Here is a 21,627-nt window from a genome sequence, read left to right as displayed (position 1 = left end):
TGAACAAAGGCTTGCTCATTTTAAGTACCTGTTTCAGATAAGTCTTTATATTGATTTATTAATACCATAAGAGATCCCTCAGTCTGCTTAGAGGATGTAGGATTTTCACTGTATGATCTAGCAGAGGAGATGGAAGATGTTGACCTTTCAAAAAATACAGAGATGACAGAAAATAAAAAATCCAGCTTTAACCAACCTCTTTACTGGAGTTCAGCAATCAGAGATGCCACATCCAAAGCAGATGCATTAAATCAGAACTTCACATGAGTAAAGGCCGGCCAGACCCACCCTCCTGGCCTCCTAGTCCTTGTCCCAGCTAGGCCGGCATTCTGGAGAGCTGTGCCTGAGCCCTATCAGAAGGTGACACTCGACACAGCAACTAGAAGCACAACAAACTGCATTTAGGTGTATAATGAAGTGAATGCTGTCACTTTGTCTCTAATAAATACACCATCGTTTAAGTATGTAATGTCTTGTAGCTGACATGCATAGCCATGAGAAGATCTATACGTAATTTGCTATTCTTTTCCCCACTTGTGCTGGGACAACTGTTCTGCCGTTGTTTGACTCACTCTTTACAAAACAATGTTTTTAGCACAGGCACTGAACCATGAGCTATCTCATTTCAGATGCTACATCCATTTGGTAAGTATAACTATTCCCATTCTTTTTAAATGGTTCCAGATAAACTCCAAAAGTTTAATATTTCTGCTTTTGCCTTTGCAAAGCAAAGCACAGTAGAAACAGAATGACTTTTTTAAGAGACAATGTGTTCTCCCAGTATCTTTCCACCACATCCAGGCTAACAATTATGGTTGACTCAATGGTTATACCATTCCATGACTATCTGTCTAAACATTCCTCAGAGTATGAATTCAAGCAAACAACAAAATTTTAATGCCAGAAGAACTCCGACAACTCCATCTACCAGGTGAATTTGTCATTTCTGAAGCCCAGCAGACTCACCAGCTCATCACCCACTGACACTCTGCAGAAGCTCTATCTGGGGATGAAGGCAAAGGCTCCTGGCAGACAAAGGACTTGTGGTAAAGTACATTATTCCCTCCCTCCCCCTCACGCTCAGCTCTCATATTTGGATTACCAACTTCACTGCAGTTTCTGCAGGGCTGTGCTTCAGGATCGTGTTTCAGGATGTAATTAGCCTTACAAAAAAACGAAGGGAAAATGCTTCAGTCATTTTATTTTCCATGCATAAGCTACAACTTATGGTGAAATCATTGCTGTAAGTGGACAAAAGAAAAATTTTCCATGCTAAAACTTCAACAAAAAGGTTTGCTGCTTACAGATCATAAGTTACACGGGCAGGAGTGGATTAAGAAAATATGAATTGAAGAAAAAAGTTCTAATTTTAGTAAATGCCTTTGTGTTAAAGTTATACTTGCAAAAATGTCTTATGTCTGTAAAAGAATAAATTTACATTAAAATTGTGCCACCCAGAAACTAGATTTCTGAATATATAAACGAGAATTCAATAAAATACACTTTTTCTGTCTGATGTGAAATCACTCTGTTTTCTTGTTCCTTATGCAACTGTAAGTACTGAAAGAGAATTTCCAGCTGTGCCTTGTCAGCCTACGGACCGAACATATTGTGCTGCTTTTCGTTTTCCTTAAGTGAGCTTTTTAGTTCTCCGAGTACCGGTATTAGCGGAGATTCTCTGCACACAGAACAGAACAGCTCTTTGTCCCCAGGGAAAGAAGCTATTTCAGGCTTAACTAAGGAATCATCTAACATGTTTCAACAATCCCTACTGTTTCTCTGTTTGTTTTAAAGATATCACTGTGATTTTGTTTCATTTGCAACTGGAGACTAAATGACACCAAGCAGAATCTGCTGTTAGGTTAGATTACAAGGTAAAACGTTTTAAATTTTAAATTACTGCTTAAAGCATGGTGTTGAATGGCTTAAACTACATGTTAACTTTGCAAATATGTATGAAATAATACTAGCTATATTTAGCAATACTGAACAGAAATGCTTTTCTAGATAAAGTATGCAGTACCAGTCGATCTGCTTTTTGTTTGGTGTAAATGTTTGCCATGCACTTCAAGCTTAAACTAACTGAAAGCACAATTAGTTTTGTTGGTGTGGGTAAATGTAACTCTTTTCTATGCAATAAATGTAAAGAAGAGTATGTGAAAAATCTTGGTAAATCACTTTTAAATGCTGTGTATCATGAGAAATAACCTGGACATCTTAGAACATGTTTGAATTGAGGCAGAATAGATAGATTATTTAATAAATTCTGACATGCTGGTATTTCTAAAGGATCACTACTTTTAGAATTAACTATTTCCATCATAGCAAAATGATAGACACTGAACTTACTGAAGGTAAACTTTTTGAAAGCTACAAACTACTGAACTTATTACAAGACAACAGTAAAGGTAATAAAGATGCTTATATGTACTATGCATGATCAAAGCATTTTTGGGTAGAATTAAGAAAGGTATAGCACTGCAGCCATGTTGAGAGTACCTGGCAACACAGAGATATAATAATTTCATTGTATTAGCTATCTATATTTTTATATGTAATAATTTATTACAAAAGGCGTATAAGTGGAATAGGTTGAATTTTCTCCAAATTAAAACTTGGCTGGCACTAAATGCAATTTCCTGACAGATCATCTGGGGTTTCCAGCCATGGGCAGTAAAGGCCCAATGCATTTAAGGTCTTTTTCTTGTATGGCATTCACAACTTGGGCATTAAAATGTGAGACACCACTTACTAAATAAGCCAAGGAAAGAAACTTAGAACTGTATCTCAGTATTTTGCATGCAAGGAACACCATTTGCTTGAAAATAGCAGCATTAAGCTTTCAGTACTGAAGAGTTAACTTGGTGTGCAAATATAGCATATTAATTTACATATGTAAACAGGATTACTTTATAAAGACATATTACTGATGGGATGTTTACTTTTTTATTATTTGTAATTCTAATGTATTTTATGAAAACAAGTTTCACTTGAAAATAACTGGATTTACTATAGAGTTTTACTCTATATTGAAGTTAACAGCAAAACTCTGAGACATTGTTGGTACAGTAAATGTAATGTAATTCACCCCTCCTTATTCCTGACTTTTAAAAATACATGCACAGAGAATGGAACAGTATTCAGTCATGCCATTATACGCCTCTGGTCACAGAAAGAAACGGTTAATGCACAAATGTAATGTAGCAGCATTGTAACTACACAGCTATGGCGGTATTATAAAGTATACTATAAAAATGTGACCATAATTAAGATGTCAGTAACTCAACAGAATGAATACACATGTTCAAGACTTTTCTTTGCATATTCAGTTTTCCCTAAGGGCTCTTTGTGTGTTTCATTCAAACTTGTGGAACAGAAGTTTACTGTGTAATTTTATAGCCAGTCATTACTGTGCAAGTAAGTTAGAAACCCAAAACATTAGGTCATCTGTCCTGCAAGCTCAGCTACTAAGAAACAAGCTCTTTCTCAAAAAGAACAGACACCGTCAATGCAGAGTATGAGCTTCTGCATCTATTTGATATGTTAACTAACAGTAATTTTGTACATAAAAGGCCTGCATAAAGTCTATACAGCATTTTGGAATAACTGATTTCTAATGGGTAGAAAGCGGTAAACTAAAGTCTGGATTAATTTCAGAACTCTGCTGTTACATAAGACATGACGTGGATTTCTGTGGGACACTTGCACCTCAAGTTCCCTTTATATGGAGATAAAAACATTAGCTTAGCTTAACAAAAGTCTGCAAATTAATATATATTTATTATAATATTTTAAAATTAAAATAGTTGAACACAGAAGCTATAATATTTGAAAGAAGTAAAAGCATACTGGTTTAAGCTTATTTACTGCCAACCTCCCATTTAAAAACATGAGAATAAAAAATAAGAGAATTATGCTGTGGAAAGCATGAAAAACATGCAATCGATCATGTGCTTTATGTTAAAGGAAAGTTAGGCAACTTGTACCAAAATACCAACCTATTATACAAATCTGAAAATACCAAGAATCATGAACTTTAAAAAGATAAACTGGTTCAGGCAAAAACAAAGTTCTTCAAATAATACTATCCTGTACTTAGACTAACTCCAATGTGAAAGACTGCATATAAAGGCAGGCTGATGAACATTAAGAAAAAGCATTTTTTAAATCCCCTTAAGATATTGTTAGAGAAAAACCATGGTCATACTCTAAGTCTTGTCTTAGATACAAAGACTAATTGATCTAAGCCTCAAGTTCTTCACTCATTCTCAACACCACAAAAATACCAGTGGCTTCAGACTCTACCGTCTTAGTTAAAACAGCCCCGAGGACAAGAGCATTTTTGAAAGAATGATGCCAACAGAGCTATGACAAATCATTACTAACGTTGGACACGCATGGCCTTATCTCCACACTGGTTTAGCCATTGCTGGGTGTGCTCTGTGCATGCTCCTGAATCTTGACTGCTCTGTTTTGGAATGCCACCTATTGGTGACAGTAAATGCAATTTTTCTGTTAGAAGCATAAGAATGCTCAAGATATAGAGTAATTTTGAATTTCTTAGAAACTAAATGCAGAACAGAACCCATTATAGATGAACATTTTTGACTATCTACACTTAATAAAAACTTCCACTAGAAAAGCACAAGTAGTGTTATTGCGACCAACCTTCCAAAAGGTTTCTTCTACTGCAGAACCAAAAAGAATCTGGTAAAGAAGAGGATAGCTAGAAATGGAAGCAAAAGCAACATCTCTTTTCATCCATGGTGAAAAATACCTTGCACAGAAATGACAAACCAAAAGCATTTGGGGCAGTGTATCAGAAATGAATTGAGCATTTTTTCTGTTACTTTGCCATTTCTATGTTTGGGAGCTACAACAACCTGGAAGAAATTTTAGCAATCAAAAAAGTCTTCACTTTTACACTTTACAGCTCTCAAGAACTCCCTTGCTGGAAGCAGTAACACTTAATAAACTACAAATGCCCACTGGCACTGCAAATCTAAACTACCTCTTTAAATGCAACCCCAAACACAAAGCTAGTACCTATTTGAATTTTACTGTTGTCCTTAAGGGCAGAGAATCACAAAACTAAAATTGCTTACTTGAGCTCCCAGAGGGCAATTTCTTTCCAAGAGGAAGCTTGGTTATACTGACCTACTGTGTATCGGTCAGCCTGCTTTGGAAAGTGCACCAGGTGACTGATGCAATCCTAAAAGTTCTCTAGGTATCTGATTTTCTTCTTTTTTCCCCCTTCCAGGACCCATTCTGAGACGCACAAAAGCATGGAGGCTACATCATTAGTCTATTATTTCCTTCTTGTCTCTCTGTGCATTGATTTTTCTCAAAATGAAACCAGCGCAGTTGCCAGGAGGCACAGGAGAAGAATGCGCTCCGGGGGACAGATGAGGAGCTCCCCGGCAGGACACAGGTCCCCAAGACAGTCAAGGACGGAGCTTCCAGCTCCTGTTGCCATGGTCCCCAGCATCCCTCTGATTAATATCGACGACAGTGTCATGGGAGTGTTTGACTCTCTCATAGGTTTGGGTGGACATGAATCCAGTTACAGTGTCCTACCAGGTAAGAAAAAAGCCCTCTGCTATTTAGAGTGGGCCCATTTTTCCCTTGATTTCAAATGGACTGTGTAAAATCATGAAAGCTTTGTCTTAGCTCTACCCTGTTTCCTCAAAAATAAGACCTATCCTGAAAATAAGCCCTAGCATGATTTTTCAGGATTTTTGAGGATGCTCGAAATATAAACCCTACTGCAAAACCAAGCACTAGTTACAGTTCATAAAAAGTCAATTTAAAAAGTGCCCAGGAAGCTATACATGTAAAAAAGTAAAATTAATTGGCAATGGAATGCAGCAGGACAGATAGACCCTTCACCAAGAAAAGCCGACAGCCCCAGAAGAAGCACACTCAAAACACCCCATGAGACTCAGACCAATAAGGGTTGGCAAGTGCTGGGCTCTCACACACAGACTGGAGAGCTATGATGATGTTCCAGAATGTGATGATGTGACTATATTTGAATAAATGTTCATTTTTCATTCAAGAATAAATGGAGATTATTGTTCATTGAAAAATAAGACATCCCCTGAAAATAAGTTCTAAGGCATCTTTTGGAGCAAAAATTAATATAAGACCCTGTCTTATTATCAGGGGAACGCGGCAATGTAATTTTTGTTGGGATATTTTCATAACTTCAAACATTTAGCAAGTCTGAAGGCCATTTTGAAGAATTTCTTCCTCAATGTATCTCCTACGTCAACGAATGTTTCACTGAGGCCCTAACACCAATAACACATTATTTCAAATGGATTTAAGTTTGTTGTTATTGTTATTTTTTGAAAAGCAACATTCTTACTATGTGTACATGCAATATTTTGGGAATAAGTCCTTATTTTGTAAGTAGATCAGTAACACATAGTAATATCTGCAATACAAAACTTGCATTACAAACAAGACCCTTAAGATGGAAAATTAAACAGGGAGGAAAAAAGCCACATGTTCAACACAGGATCACTCTATTCTCTATCTAATGTGGAGAATCTTGATTTATTTAAAAGAAGTTCAATAGTATGATTTATATAAAACTCACCTTCTGGGTGATCTAGACGTTTTTACATTGCTGTACTAACACGTATCTTATGGGTTTTGAAGGAGATGTAGAAAAGAGGATTTGATGTCTTAAGAAACAAACAAAAAAGTGTAATTTCACTGATCTCTACTGGTACTTGGTAATTGTAACAGGCCTCTCTACAGTCTCCCCAAAGAACACAAGACCAGGCAGGGATTGAGAACTGATAGTTGTTAAGCATCTCTTTGGTGCAGTAAAGGAAGAGAGAACTCATGTTCTAGAACGCTCGTGATTATACATTCAACATCACAAAGATTCTCAAGAGTCTAAAAATCAGACATCCATTGTGCAGATAAGAACTTTTGAATACCACTGTCAGTATTTTTCAGTTTTGAAACCCCAGTTGAAATTACCAAGATGTTATAACCAATTAAAAATTATTGAGATGTTATAACACTTCATTTCTTTTCATAGAAAGAGGTTGAAGAAGAGACATTGGGATGTTGTGAGGAACCAATACAGGGGAGTGTCCACTCTGTACCTAATAAATATAAACAAAGATACTCCCATTCCAGCACCAAGAGATCACACGCTGAGTAAAATCGCCATATGCAATTTTATGCGGAAACAAACAAACACAACAAAAACAATGCCCTTACTACCATTGTTCTATATAACATGATCATAATATATTTTTATAAGCAAAAAGTTAAGCTTCTTAGGGTATCATGCAAGAGACATGACCACTAGGCTAATAGGTCTGAACTTATATGGCAAAACATATTTTAGTCACATTTTCTTAACAATTATTATTTGTGGTTAGTCCTCACTTTCAGAAAGGCTGAACCATATCAAATCAAATATTTTAAAGGAAGGAGTTTCGATGGGGAAACTAGCAAAACCCTTGACTATAGCATTTCTAGTGTGTACTACACTATTACATACTAGAAATGTCAAACCTTTAATTTAAAAATACTTTTAAAATTAAGCAGAGGAAAATGCCACATAAATAGCATACACTTCATGTAAGATATTCCAGTGTCTCTGTCAGAGACCATCAGTCATGCTGAAATAATTCATGGTTCTTGCCCCCTCCCCGCCCCGTTTGTTTCTTTCTATCTGGACTTGCATCCAAAAGCTGAGCTAAAACCACTGAACTCATTTTATTTGGAGCTTCACACTGAATTTACACCATATTTCCAAAGGTTAAAAGTCCTGTGCTCATCTGCCAAAGACTTCAACCACAAGGCATTTTTTAGTCTAGCTTTTAAAGTTCAAAATTTTTTCAAGTTAATGTCAGATTTGGAAAAAACAGAGCCTGTTAAATAATAGAACAGTATTATTAATCATGCTCCAGAACAGAAGAAAATGTAATCCAAAACTTAATTTTAATTCTCCTAGCTACTAACTTTGCTCTCAGTAGCCTAAAAAAACAATTTACAGAAATCATACGCAGGATGAAAATTAATACTTAAATATAGATTTAACAGTAACCAGATAATACCTCCTTCCTCCATATAGAAATCAAGTGAACCATTTAAATGAAATCAAACAGTTCACCACAACACAAGAGAAACTGCAGTTGTTTGTCCTTTACAGTCTGCCCATTAAGCAGCATAGAATTGGATGTGCACCGCTGCACTATTTCTAATATCTCTTACACCTCATTTCTCCTTGCTCATACCACCATCCTGAAGTTACTCAGTGGATAGGAAGCTTAAGGAGCATCTCAGCGCAGCCTGTACTCTGTGTCAGAGGGGTTACATGAATTCCAAGAGTGCCAAATAGCAGTTCTGCCACACAGTAAGTGGGTACCTCTTTGAGCACACACACTTGTCCTGTCGTTTTAAGTAACTCTCACGTTCACAGAAAACAAGATAATTTGTTACAGAAGTCTGCAGAGGCCAAGGCCTGATAAGCCATGTCTTTATGCTTATTCAGACAAGACTTGCACCAATTTCAGATACAGTCTAGTAGCTAAAACAAAATAAAGAATTTAAGGAAGCACAGAAGAATTTCCATCTCAAGCCAGATACGTTCCTCTGGAACAGCTGACATTTTATTGTTTAACATGAGAAAGTGTAGTGTTCTTTTTGTGTTTCCTTTGGAGATTATTTAAAAGAAATATTGTGGCTTCCTGGCAAGCACATAAAAACCAGAAGTCAGGATCCAACAAACAGCTGGATTACAGATACCTGGGTAGAATGACAAGGGACTTCCAGCCAAATAACATTTGGCCTGGGCTAATTAATCTCCTCCTTCAGTTAACATGGCTTGATTAGAGCACAATGTTATGTGGCCGAAATGATGCACACATATCCTGGACCTTTAGAAATGGGTTTTTGAGAAAATAAGATGCACCTGTTAAAAAAATTAATTTCTCTCCCATTTTGTCCAGAGAGTAACTTACATCAAAAGAGCACTTTTTTAAAATATAAGGAATATAGAGAAGCATCCAAAAAGGATGATTCTGATGATTAATTTTTATTCTAGAACACAGGTTCGTATGCACTGTTCTTTAAATAGCTAGGCAAAGGAATACACCTTCGTTATGAAACTGAGATTAGGACTGCCTTGAAGGACTTTGCAAAATGCCTGATTTTTGAGTCAAGTATTAAGTCCAGAGACATTTCAAACCAAATATTGACAATAGCCTAGGCAGGATATTTAGACACCATCCTGAATAATCTTCCCTTTAAAGCCGAACAACCAAGCATGGACCAGGGTGGAGTGTGGGAAACAAATCCAGCAAACAATCCCTCCAAAGACTATTCATCTATCACTAATGAAAGTCTCTTGAAAGCAAGTTCAGCCGAGGTAAGATTTTTCCACTGTATTAGACAATCTTTATCTGAAGGAGGAAGTCAAACCATATAGGAAAACAGGAATTTTTTTGGTATTTATATGCAGGAAAGTAAAAAGTAACTTAGAAATCGGTTTTCAGCTTGAAACTAACACTTCAGCAGTGTGTTCTTACATTAATTAGAAAGAGGAAAAGGAAGGTGAGTAGGGAGTACAGATTCTCACTGGATTCAGAGGTATGCACAAAAATAGGAAAATATTCGTATGGGATGAAGAATCTCAACTTTGGCTTCCCTTCTCTCAAATGACCAAAAAAAAAAGCATCATGCTAAAGTGCAATGTTTATCCTGGAGTCTGGATGAGAACCACCCAAGGAAACTTTTGCTGAGGTGGACTCCATCACTGGAAGGAGAGAGACACTCGGAACAGTTTCCTTCCCAAGTCTTTATGCTCTTCAAACAACTTGCCTACTGGATATCTGAGTATAGCTTACAAAATAAATCTCTTCTACATTTCTTTCTGAAAATTTCTACTGGTACCTTGCGGAAATATCTTCTTTTTTTTTTTTTTTGTAGATTCATGTCCAGAAGCTTTGGAGACAAAGTATTTATTTGAACTTTCTGCTTTGCTAGCAAAGATTTTTTTTTTTCAGATAAAGCGGTTACAAGAAAGTGGAGATGTTTCTCATCTTACCAGTTATTACAGAATGGACTTTACTTCCATTAAGACCATCCACAGTCATTATAAAGTGAATATTGTTAGCCTCTCAGTTCCTCAATGCCTTAACAAAACTTTCTCATTTAATATGCAATATAGAAAAGATGTCTAGTGCACAAGAGAGAAACAGAAGGGGTTCTGGAAAAAATATTCTCAGGTTCTGCATGATTTATTTTAATTCCATTTTAATTAAGAAAAAGTTTGCTTCTTTCTCAGCTGTATCTATGCACAGCTTTCATGGAGATCTGTGACTTCTGCTTTTCCTTTCTAAGCATGGAGAGAAAAGAGGACCTGCCATGCAAAAAAATCTCTCAAACTCAAGATTTAGATTTAATTTCCCCATTTTAGGAATATCTCTGAACTTGAATAATTCGATTTTTCCAGAAGACAAAGCTGGTGAGGGTCCTCATCAGCTGGCTAGGAAGAGGAGGAAACAAACTCTTCTAGTGACTGCCTGAAACAGAGGGAGCAGACAATTCAGGGGACAGAGAACCTGCCCTCAGCTTTCAGGGTGAAGCTGTGAGCAGGTGACAGCTCCATCCACATTAATTGTGTGCCTGCCCTTCATCACCTTCACAGCACAGAGGCCAAGAACCAAACAAGCACTGGAGACTACTAATAAGCTGAAGAAAACAGAGTTATGAAGAATAAGGAATAGGGACAAGATACTTAGAATAGGGTGTATTTTACATATTTTCAAAATGAGAACAAAATAGCAGCGCTTCTTTCCAAACTTCCAAATAAACACTGCTGGTTTTATTTCAGTTTAAGCTATTTAACTCCAATTTTCTATTTTCTTTTTCTTAGGAAAGAAGGGACACTGCACAGCTAATGGTATGATTATGTATGATAAAGCTGTCTGGTCGCCCCAGCCCTGCATTACCTGTCTCTGTTCAAAAGGAGAAGTGATATGTGACACAACCATGTGCCACCCTCTGAAGTGTCCCAAAACTATTATACCTGCAGGAGAATGCTGCCCAGTTTGTTCTGATACTGGTATGGTCCACCATAGTATTTTTATTATTTTATAACTATCTCACCCAAAATGTAACATAAAGGCTACATTTAACGATATCAAGATTAAGGTATGCATTATCCTTTTATAGCAAAAACAAGTCTTGAATTACATGCGCATAAGAGCAGGTCTTCATAATTTCTAGTCAAGTTGTCTTCAGTTTCTCAGAGTACAATAGCTGTTAGATGACTTTGACAGAATACTTAAATAAGAGATGTTAAGTATGCAATAGTAAAGATATTTGTATTTCTTTTTTTATTTTCCCCTTTCTGCTTCTTCCCTCCTATCTTAACAAAATTTTGACAAATGTATGAAGAAAGAACATCTGGTTACATTTTATATCCCACTTCTATTTACAAAGGATTGGTCAATAACTACTAACCATTATTAATGTATTACACATACATAATAAACAATTTACAGACTGGTAAATCTTTGTTAGGAGTGTAAAAACATGCAGCTATTTGGCATAAATCAAGAGACAAAAGTCAACTCACAAGAGGAAAAACAGAAGTACAGTTTTGCTTCTTTATAAAGTTAAACAAAATCAGTACCTTTAAAGGGAAAGGAATGGAGGAGATAAAAATGAAAAGTGATTTCCTTCCCTCACTCCAAATATCCTAAGACTGCAACACGTTGAACTTAAACTCCTCTTACCATAAAAATATTATTTAGCGTCACATGTGTGCATGTATGACACACAGAAATGCACCGAGTAGAGACATCATAGAAATTATCTGTAGAACTAGAAGTCATGTTGATAGAAACAGTCTCCTTTATGTGAATTGCCCAGTCATGCGAGTAAAAACTGCATTTTGGTAATGGAGTTAACACATTTCCCCAGTGGGTTCCCCACCTGCAGCCTTCTCTGCACCTGACAGTCCCTTGCACAGGAGAACAAGTCTTAACCTTTGTGAATTTTATTCCAATTACCTTCCTCTCACTTCCAGACAGATTATTTTTCCTCTTTAGACACCTCCATTAATATAAAACAACTAATTAAGATATTAGTTCAAGAAGGGAGATAATGAAGGCTATATTAATTTTCTCCCCTTTTTTCTAGAGTTGGAATGAATCATATCTGTCTACAAACTTCAGGGTTGACATAGTAATCTCTCAAAGTATGTCTCTTCTATCAAGTAGTAATATAAGACCATATTTTCACTCTTTCAAATAATATTCTAAGGGGAATACTATTCTTCTATAGTTACCATATTTTTACTATATGAGGGGAACAAGGTTTACTAAAACTTCAGTTTCATATCCTCTTATCAGACAACTCTTTTTTTGTTCTCATTGTCTCTGGTTAGCATCCAGTTTGGATCCAAGTATTATCTCACTGGATGACATAAGTGAGTTTTCTGGTGATTCTCCAGAACCCAATGACCTTGACAACGCCAAAGTATTGTCATCAGCACGTCCTCAAACTGAAAAAGATGAACTGCTTAGAACAGAAGTGGTAGAGCTTAAAGACAAAGAGGGTCACAAAAAGGGTGAAAAGAAAAGAAAAAGGAAAGGCAAAAAAAATCGACAGAAAGATAAAGCCCGTCGCAAAAAGAAGCCTATCACAAGAAAAGAAGCTGCGGAAGATGACGTACAATATGAAAGTGATGAAGATGATAGTACTTTCAGAATGCCATCTCATTTCCCAATTCCTGTTCCACCCATAGAAGCTCCTCCTTTGCCAGCTGCGTGTTCTGCCTTGGATACCACAGTGAGCTGCATTAACGCCAAACTTACACAAATCCCACCAATCTCGGATCCAGATCTGACAAGTCTGGACCTCACAGGTAAATAACGGCTCTACTTGGCACTATTTTTTCTCATGAAGTAATATTATCCATTCTCAAATACAGTCAACAATAGCATTAATACTTTGTCATTTCTTATCATAGAAATGTATTAGAATTGATTTCACAGCTAAGCCTCTAAAGCAATAAATTAAAAATGTTAGATTTGCTTACTAGTGTTTATATACTAATATGAATATATCTACACACAATTATTGTACATAATACAACTATTTTTGTAATCTGTTTTTCATGTACAATACTACACAGCTCAGATGCATACTGTATTTCATAACTCAAACTATTTTCTTGAATTCTGTCCTAGGAAATAGTATCACTACTATCTCAGATGAGGCATTCAATGGAATACCTAATCTGGAATGGATTGATCTGAGTAAAAATAATATCACCTCTCCTGGCATAGGTCCCAAAGCATTCAAAGTAAGAAAAACTGACTTTTCTACTATCCTATGACTAATTATTGTTTAAAGGAAAGTTTTTCTTGCTTTTCAGTCTATGGATCTAAAACAGTTTGCACCTTGTATGAGCAAACATCGTGTAATTGCAATACAGTTAAACTTGCCTATTTCAGGAAATTTTTTGTCATAATCAATAATATCTGGAGACTTTTGAATGACATTCACCAAGCACTAAATGTTTAACAATAAGAGAGGGACAGTTTTCCGATATTTCATCAGTTGCAGCTGAGATGTTTCAGAATTGAACGGCTCATATTCCATTAACAACACCTGGGATATTTAGGCCTAACATTTGTAAATTTATGTATAATGTTTCTCACTACATTAGCTCTGTAAAGCTTGTGCTTTTGAATACCCAAAAAGATCTGTTAATGCCAGGTCTTGCTATAAAAATCCACTCGATAGCAGTTCATGTAATCAGCTGTATCCGTACTGTTGACTGTCTTTAATGAGACACTTTGAAGCATAGCAGCTTACTGAAAGAGCTGCTTTCTCATAAAATAGTCCAAGAATCTTTCTGTATTCAGCCTTTTTCTTCCAAGTGGAAATTACACAGTAATCGGATATTCAAGTGCATCTACATATTCTCTACTTGAAGACAGAATAGTCCCATAACAATTTCTCATGCAAGCAAGTACATACAGGCAGTAATTCTGCAGAAGTCAGTCATCAAGGCTTTGCTTTTTCAGGCAAGATGACTACAAAAAGCATACAAACAACGTATCGAATTATCACAGTATGCTTTTACTTTTGTTTCCTGCCATATGCAATCAGTCTTCTTATAGCACTCTCTGGATACCACCTCCTTCCATAGCATGAACAGCTTTGGCTGATTTCAGAGGACTTCAGTTTGTACAACTCCTATGAAGTCAAAGTGGATGGAAAAGGCTGACCAGGAAGGTGCTTCAATCATGAAATAAATTTTCATGAGGCTTACATCACTCCACCTTTTAAAGAAATGCCCACTACTGCATGATTACTGATGTGCATTTATCAAAATTAAGCTGTCATAATTTTTCATACCAATTTTTTAAGCCAGCTAAAGTAATAAAAATCCTAGGTCACTGAAAAATATGCCATTGTTATGCTTGAGTAAGGTAAATTTGCTGACCTATAGAAAACTATCAGTTTACTCACAAACAAAGAGTATAAATGCATGATCAATAACTGTATGTACTTTGAACTCCTAAATCCTGCAGTGAGGTAATACCTACATGAGTCACGGGCCGTAGCGGTAATACAAGCAGTCATGACTGGGCCCCGTTAAAAGCTGATGTGCTCAATCAAGCTCTTCTGGTTACACATTACATCAACTGGCACCTTTGTTAATATTTGGCATAAAGAAACCAATTGATTAGACAGACAGGAGAAAACCAATTTGTAATTCCAAACACTGGATACTCGTGCACTGCTGCTGAAAATCTTCAAAATGTGTGCGTTTGAGAAAATGTGAACTAAAACTGCAAGATTAAGTTTAACCATATATTTTACACTTTGATAATCTAAGTTCTCTTCTTCATCCCTCTGATTAAGGTCCTGAAAAAGCTAAAACGTTTGTATTTGGATGGAAATATGCTGGTTCATATTCCCTCTGGACTGCCATCAACGTTGGAAGAAATAAAAATAAATGACAACCATCTTCATGCCATTGATGAAGATGGCTTACAAGGTACTAAGAAAACTAATATTCATCATATGAATGAATATCCATCATATGTTGAATATACATACTCTCCTAACCCAAACCTAATTGCTTTATGTGTGGTGAAACTATACTATTAATTAAATTGCACAAAAGTGTCAATCTCTAAAATTCTACAAACTAATAAACAATATAATTCTATGATTATAATGAAAATTCTTTCACTATATTTCTTCCTTGCTGTAAACTGATCTGAATAATGTTTAAGACAGTTAATCTTTAAACATGCATTTTAACAAGATATGAGATGGCATTAACTTACAGAAATTCCAACTTTTTTTCCCTAGATTTAAAAAACTTGGTCACTCTGGAATTGGAAGGAAATAAACTTAGTGAAGCGAATGTCAGCCCTTTGGCCTTTTATCCTTTGAAAAGTCTCTCCTATTTGCGACTGGGAAGAAATAAATTTAGAATTATCCCACAAGGTCTTCCTGCTACTCTTGAGGTAAAAACAAAACAACCAAAAAGAAAACCAAAACAGAACAAAACCAACCAAACACGAAAGCTTTATTTTTCCAGACATTTTCATAATCTTTTTTCCTCCTACTTACTGCCTTACTATCATCAGGTGGAGATAAATTTAAATATTATAAATTTGTTTCAAGGTACACTAGTAATTTTTATTCCTAAATCATTGTTTATAGAAATTTACTTATGCACCTACTCCCTCCCGAGAGGTATGCTTTAAGTCTGAATTTATCTAGTGCTGTCTCACAAAATAGTTCCTGCAACTTCTGTCTGCTCAGTTGTACATAATTCACCAAACAGTCCTAATACAATGTCTTAGCGGAAAAACATTGTAAACATTGGGTTAATGTACAGAGGAAAGCTCACAAGACATATAGCTCAAAACAGACTTCTTGAGAGCATGGGAGAGCCACTAGCCAACCACAAGAGTAAAAAAATGCATCAAAAATAACACAGTAAAATGTGACATTAATTCATCATCTAGGTCCAGAGAGGTTCTCCTTCCCCTCTACTCTGCCCTGGTGAGACCCCATCTGGAATATTGTGTCCAGTTCTGGGCCCCTCAGTTCCAGAAGGACAGGGAACTGCTGGAGAGAGTCCAGCACAGGGCAACAAAGATGATGGAGTGGAGCATCTCCCTTATGCGGAAAGGCTGAGGGAGCTGAGGCTCTTGAGCTTGGAGAAGAGGAGACTGAGGGGCCTTATTAATGTTTACAAATATATAAAGGGTGAGTGTCACGAGGATGGAGCCAGGCTCTTCTCGGTGACAATGAATGATAGGACAAGGGGTAATGGGATCAAACTGGAACACAAAAGGTTCCACTTAAATTTGAGAAGAAATTTCTTCTCAGTGAGGGTGCCAGAGCCTGGACGAGGCTGCCCAGGGGGGTTGTGGAGTCTCCTTCTCTGCAGACATTCAAACCCGCCTGGACACCTTCCTGTGTAACCTAACCTGGGTGTTCCTGCTCCGGCGGGGGGATTGCACTGGATGAGCTTTCCAGGTCCCTTCCAATCCCTAACATTCTGGGATTCTGTATTTCACATTGTATTTATCTTACACCACAAGCCATTATCAGGATCTCAATCTGTTTAAAATATGCAGTTTTGATATGTTGTAGACTCACAACATTAAGTTTTGTAAAACATTAACATTTTATATTCCTATAAATTTGAAAGTTTCAAAGCTCACAAGTGCCCAGCAAAAATATTAAGAAAGCAAGACTCTTAATATTTTTTTCCTCTCACTAATAGCTTTCCAAGATTAAAAAAAAACCCAAACCACTTCTTGTCAATCTCATCGCTCTTACATGATATACTCTTACACTGTGCAACTTCAGGCAAGACAAAAGATACTATTCTTTTTCTGTTAGATCTTTCAAAGGAATCTGTATTCTCACAAATGAGAAAACAAAACAATTCCTTTGAAAAACTGCATTTCTGAAAGTCACACTACAGCTACAAACCAGCTCTGATTCAGATTATGATTTCTTTATCCAGAAATTAACAGATGGATTAGGTAATATGGAGGACAGGTAATAGCTACATGTTGAATTTGCAATGGGAAAGAAGAGCGTATTTTGCTTTCACACATTTTCTTTCCAAATGTACTTTCAGGAGTTATACCTTGAAAATAATCAAATTGAAGAAGTGTCAGAAATTTGCTTTAACCATACAAGAAACATAAACGTCATTGTGCTAAAGCATAACAAATTAGAAGAGCACAGAATAGCACCTTTGGCTTGGATAAACCAGGAGTAAGTATGAATAATTTAAACTATAATTATTTTCTAGTTCTCTGTTATTGGTGAATCAGATAACAAAATAAATATTTGCACTTCATTACTTCTAGCTTGAAATTGGAGTTTTCTTTTCATTTACTTGCTTTTCTTACCTAATTTGTCTTAATTTCCTTTGCTTAAATTGTATAATCTAGGAAGTATTCAGAGCTGGCTTGAACACAAAAAGATTTTACACCTCAATTCTGTAGTGTAGTAACATAAAGGTTTGAACATTTTTTTCTGACAGACCAATCAAAAACTGAACATTAATTATCAATAATACTCCATATTTGGAGCTAATGTATCATTATCTCACAGGTAATTTAAAAATAATTGAATATCGTCCTAATCTTGTTTCCCATCAGATTAAAAATTATAGAAGCAAATAAGATGAAGGGAAGCCTGTGCAGCCCCATTGGGTAAGAGTAGAATATAAGCAGAGGAAGCAATGAGAATGAAAGCAGCAAAAGACAATACTGCTTTCAATTCTTCTGGCGAATTCTTTACCAAGCTCCATAGGGTACCTTGCCATAATCTGTCAGCTGCAGCCCTACCAGTTGATTTCTGGATTTGTAAACTGCCTAATCTGAAAACAACCACACTGTTAGTAAGAGCTTCTCTCATCTCTGGAAGTGAAGCATATTGGAATGATTCTAAAGGAGCCATTCACAAAACAATTCCATTTCAAAGGGGCTTTAGAACAAAATGCACAGATGCCTGTCAATGGGCCAGCCACTGCAGTGCCAAGCTTATCAGGTGTTTCGCAGTGTTACTCGCTATTGCAATTCAGCAATGCACATCAATCCCAAACTGGTCCCTTGAGTTTCCTCTATCCAACCTTCTCTCTGTACTCATTCCTGTAGATTTCTTCCCACCAGCAGAATCATTGTGCTTGACTGATAATTCACTTAATTTCTTTCTGTTCCCAGAGTAATTATGCATGACCATGTTCCATAAAATGCATTCTGTTCCATTAAGAAAAACAGATTTCCCTTTGAAATTTAGTTTCCTTGTAATCATGTTAAGCATTATTTTGTACAGAACGTAGCAGTAACAATGCAGAATACTATCATGTTTACAGCCAATTTTTCTTCTCTCCTTTAATGCAGGAACTTGGAATCAATCGATCTCTCTTATAACAAGTTATATCACGTTCCCTCCTATCTGCCAAAATCTTTACTACATCTGATACTTATAGGAAATCAGATTGAAAGAATCCCAGGATATGTGTTTGGTCACATGAAGCCAGGGCTGGAGTATCTCTACCTGTCCTTCAACAAACTTACTGATGATGGAATAGATCCAGTATCATTTTTTGGAGCATATCACTCTCTGAGAGAGCTGTTTTTGGATCACAATGAATTGAAGTCTGTACCATTTGGAATTGATGAAATGAGAAAACTACGCTTTCTAAGACTGAACAATAATAAAATAAGGTAACTTCCAAGTTCTTTGTTACATTAATGGCATTAAAAAATTGTCACATATTTTAAGAACTTTTTACTTTAAAGTAAATATTTTTTAAAAATTCTGAAGGCAGAGCTAAACCCTCCATTTTCTGCTGCAGTATTTCAGTGTATGATACAAGTGAGATTTCATCCCTTCCTCATCATTCTTGAAAATGCTCACAAATCTCTAAATAAATAATATCCCTAAAATAAATTATAAGTTATAAGTTATCTTGAATAAATAAAATATAATTCCTCCCACAATGTCACAGGACGGTCTCTCCAGAGCGCATCTGCAGGACTCATACCAGTGATGATGATGTTCATGACCACAGCGAAGAGGAGGAGAACGTAGAGTCACGCTTGGAACATGTTCATCTTGAAAACAACTACATCAATACAAGACAGCTATCACCACACGCATTTTCATGCATAAGATCATATTGCAGTGTTGTTCTTAAACCACAGAAGATCAAATAAACACCCAGCTTCTGCATTGCAATCCCTATCTCTAGAAACACAGCTTTATTTATTCTCTGCTACTAACAGGTCTGCTTATTTCTCAGTTAAACCCTTCTTGCTACTATAAATAAGATACAGTATGCTATTTACTGAGTAAGGTAGTGTATTTCTCAATAGTGTTTCATTATAAAAACATTAAATGTAAAAATAGAAGCTCAAGATGATGTCACAAATTTTTATTTCTATTGATAGAAATTATACTTCAAGACAACAGACCACACTGTGTCTCCAGATACAGCTGTATTAAATCAGATTTTAGAAAAGAAGAATAGAACTAAACCCTCAACTTGGTCCTGCCTTATCTGATCAACTGAATTTAAAACATTTTAAATGTTACAAATAAAAGTCCTTCTGCTATGAACATTCTAGCAGTGCAAGAATCAAGTTTCTTAAAACATCCATGGTGCTGGAATTTCTGCTAAGCATTTTGCAGTGATATGTTTTCTTCTAAACGAAAGTTCATGGAAAAAATGTTAAATTGTTTGTGTTAGAGAGATGACTCCGAATATTCATCCAATACTGTGTTTAAATAGAGGGAGCTAGAGGAATGAGCAATTAATTTCCATATAGATGCGCTTAAAAAGAAGAAGCAGAAACCTGAAGTTTTGTTTTTTTCTTCAGAGAGTGGCAGGTCTCACTCATTTGCAAAATAGTTTGCTAGCTTTCTATACTGCATAGAATCAGGATCATATTGCCCATTTAGGGGACTAATTAGACTTTGTCAAAATATTCAGTTAGTGGTTATTTGAAAGCTTCTAGATACTCATAAATCACCACTTCAGAGACAATGTTGATAAAGCAGTTTCAGTAATACATTTGATGCGAATGTCTGCTTAGGTGTACAGTAAGTATACATTAAGTGTTTAAAAATAGATCCCTGTTTCCTTAGAAAGGAGTTCAGACTCTTGAAGAAAAGAAGCATTTTAATATACTGTGCCAGATTTTAATATTGTGTTCTTTCTCTGAAGTGGCAGATCATAGACCATATACGAACACCAAAGTTGAGTCTTCTCTGAAGCTTTGCCGTTGTCATAAAAACAAACCCACATCATTCTATCACTAAGTTGACTATTACTCAAATAAACTGTTACCTGGAATACATAATGGCACTTCATCTGCAGTGAGTCAAAATATAATTTATTGTAAGAAACAATCCTAAGATATGTGAATTTCTGTAAGAAGATTGCTATGGATATTTGGTTTGGTTAAGTATGGTTGGAAGTCATACTGCAGCGATTTGTTAGTTTTGGTAAAGAACAGAAAAATCAACAGGCTGAGTTCTTACATACTGTGTTCTGTTTTGGGTAATTTGATTTCATTGCTTTTGTGCTTTCAACATTTGATTCCTTCCTTCCTTTTGACTTTGGCTAATACTTTGGCTAACATTTCTATGTCAAACACCATTAAGTTTCCAAACTACTGTTTTGAGAGTCTAAACAAACTAAGTTATTAGAATTAATACTTTCAGTCTGTTGCTAAACAACATCAGACTCTGCAGCACTGCTGAGCAGTGCTTTCTGAAGCTTTACTGAGCTTTTTTTAATGCACAGATTGACCCAAGGAGGGGTTTCCAGATAAACAAACTGCTGTATTACACCATTTTATGCATTCTTATAATAAATGCTAGCAAAACACCATGTATTGTTGCAATTATTTTCATTCAAGTAGATTACTTTTCTTACCAAAGCATGCAGACTTATAAGACCCACTAGAAAATCTCCACTGGATTTGCATGGGATAACACCACTAAAATAAAGATGACCAAATATTTATTGTGACCATTAATACACTTCTTTCTCTAATACGTGATTCTTCACTTTTAAGATATCATAAAAGTGAGTTTTATGCAAGTCACATGTAAGATTTTTCCTTTGTTCATTTAATATGAGTTTCAAGCTTGCCTAAAAGTATGCTGTGCTAAGCTTTTCCTACACAAAGCACTCAAAAACATAACATTTACTTTAAGTTATGGTGCAAACATAATGCCGCGACAGTGAACCAGAGAGACTGATGGAAAACCATTTTGGAATCAGAATTCGACAGCAGCAGAGGCAGAAGACCAAGAAGTAGAAAGAAGCCAAGGGATGAAGGGCATGCAACAAACGGATGCTTACTCACTTAAGAAATTAAACTTGGGTAACATTTCCAGATGTCAAATGTAAGCAGTTTAAGTCCATTCACTCTTCAAAATTACCGACTACACTGGAAGTGAAATGGGCTTTATTACAAAAAATCACAGTGCTTTTTAACAGTGAGCCTCAAGGGATGTTATAGACAAATTAAATGGGATTAGCATCATTCTACATCTTATGACAGACAGACG

At 36.1% G+C, this 21,627-nt stretch overlaps 2 protein-coding genes across 3 annotated transcripts in view; one reads left to right on the top strand and one right to left on the bottom strand.

The window, feature by feature from the left end:
- The window catches only part of CENPP (centromere protein P), a 141,379-nt gene that overhangs the window by 33,068 nt on the left and 86,684 nt on the right, over positions 1-21,627 (bottom strand). The window lies entirely within an intron of this gene.
- On the top strand, positions 1,641-20,941 carry ECM2 (extracellular matrix protein 2). Its single transcript, XM_065845886.2, has 10 exons — positions 1,641-1,874; positions 5,261-5,580; positions 10,910-11,098; positions 12,428-12,907; positions 13,233-13,348; positions 14,920-15,055; positions 15,376-15,533; positions 17,171-17,310; positions 18,444-18,770; positions 19,055-20,941. Exons 2-10 carry the CDS (start codon positions 5,286-5,288, stop codon positions 19,260-19,262), a joined length of 2,049 nt encoding a protein of 682 aa, XP_065701958.1. The 5' UTR covers positions 1,641-1,874; positions 5,261-5,285; the 3' UTR covers positions 19,263-20,941.

The sequence above is a fragment of the Patagioenas fasciata genome, chromosome 10, assembly GCF_037038585.1.
Source record: "Patagioenas fasciata isolate bPatFas1 chromosome 10, bPatFas1.hap1, whole genome shotgun sequence".
NCBI classification, from domain to species: domain Eukaryota; kingdom Metazoa; phylum Chordata; class Aves; order Columbiformes; family Columbidae; genus Patagioenas; species Patagioenas fasciata.
The sequence above is the reverse complement of the archived record's forward strand: the minus strand, read 5'-3'. Positions and strand labels throughout refer to the sequence as shown.

Bases quoted from the DNA above. Each gene is read 5' to 3' on its own strand.
- ECM2 (XM_065845886.2), top strand. From the start codon at position 5,286: ATGGAGGCTACATCATTAGTCTATTATTTCCTTCTTGTCTCTCTGTGC. The intron at 17,311-18,443 runs GTAAGTATGAAT...CCTTTAATGCAG, and splicing joins TTGGCTTGGATAAACCAGGA to GAACTTGGAATCAATCGATC. The intron at 18,771-19,054 runs GTAACTTCCAAG...ACAATGTCACAG, and splicing joins CTGAACAATAATAAAATAAG to GACGGTCTCTCCAGAGCGCA.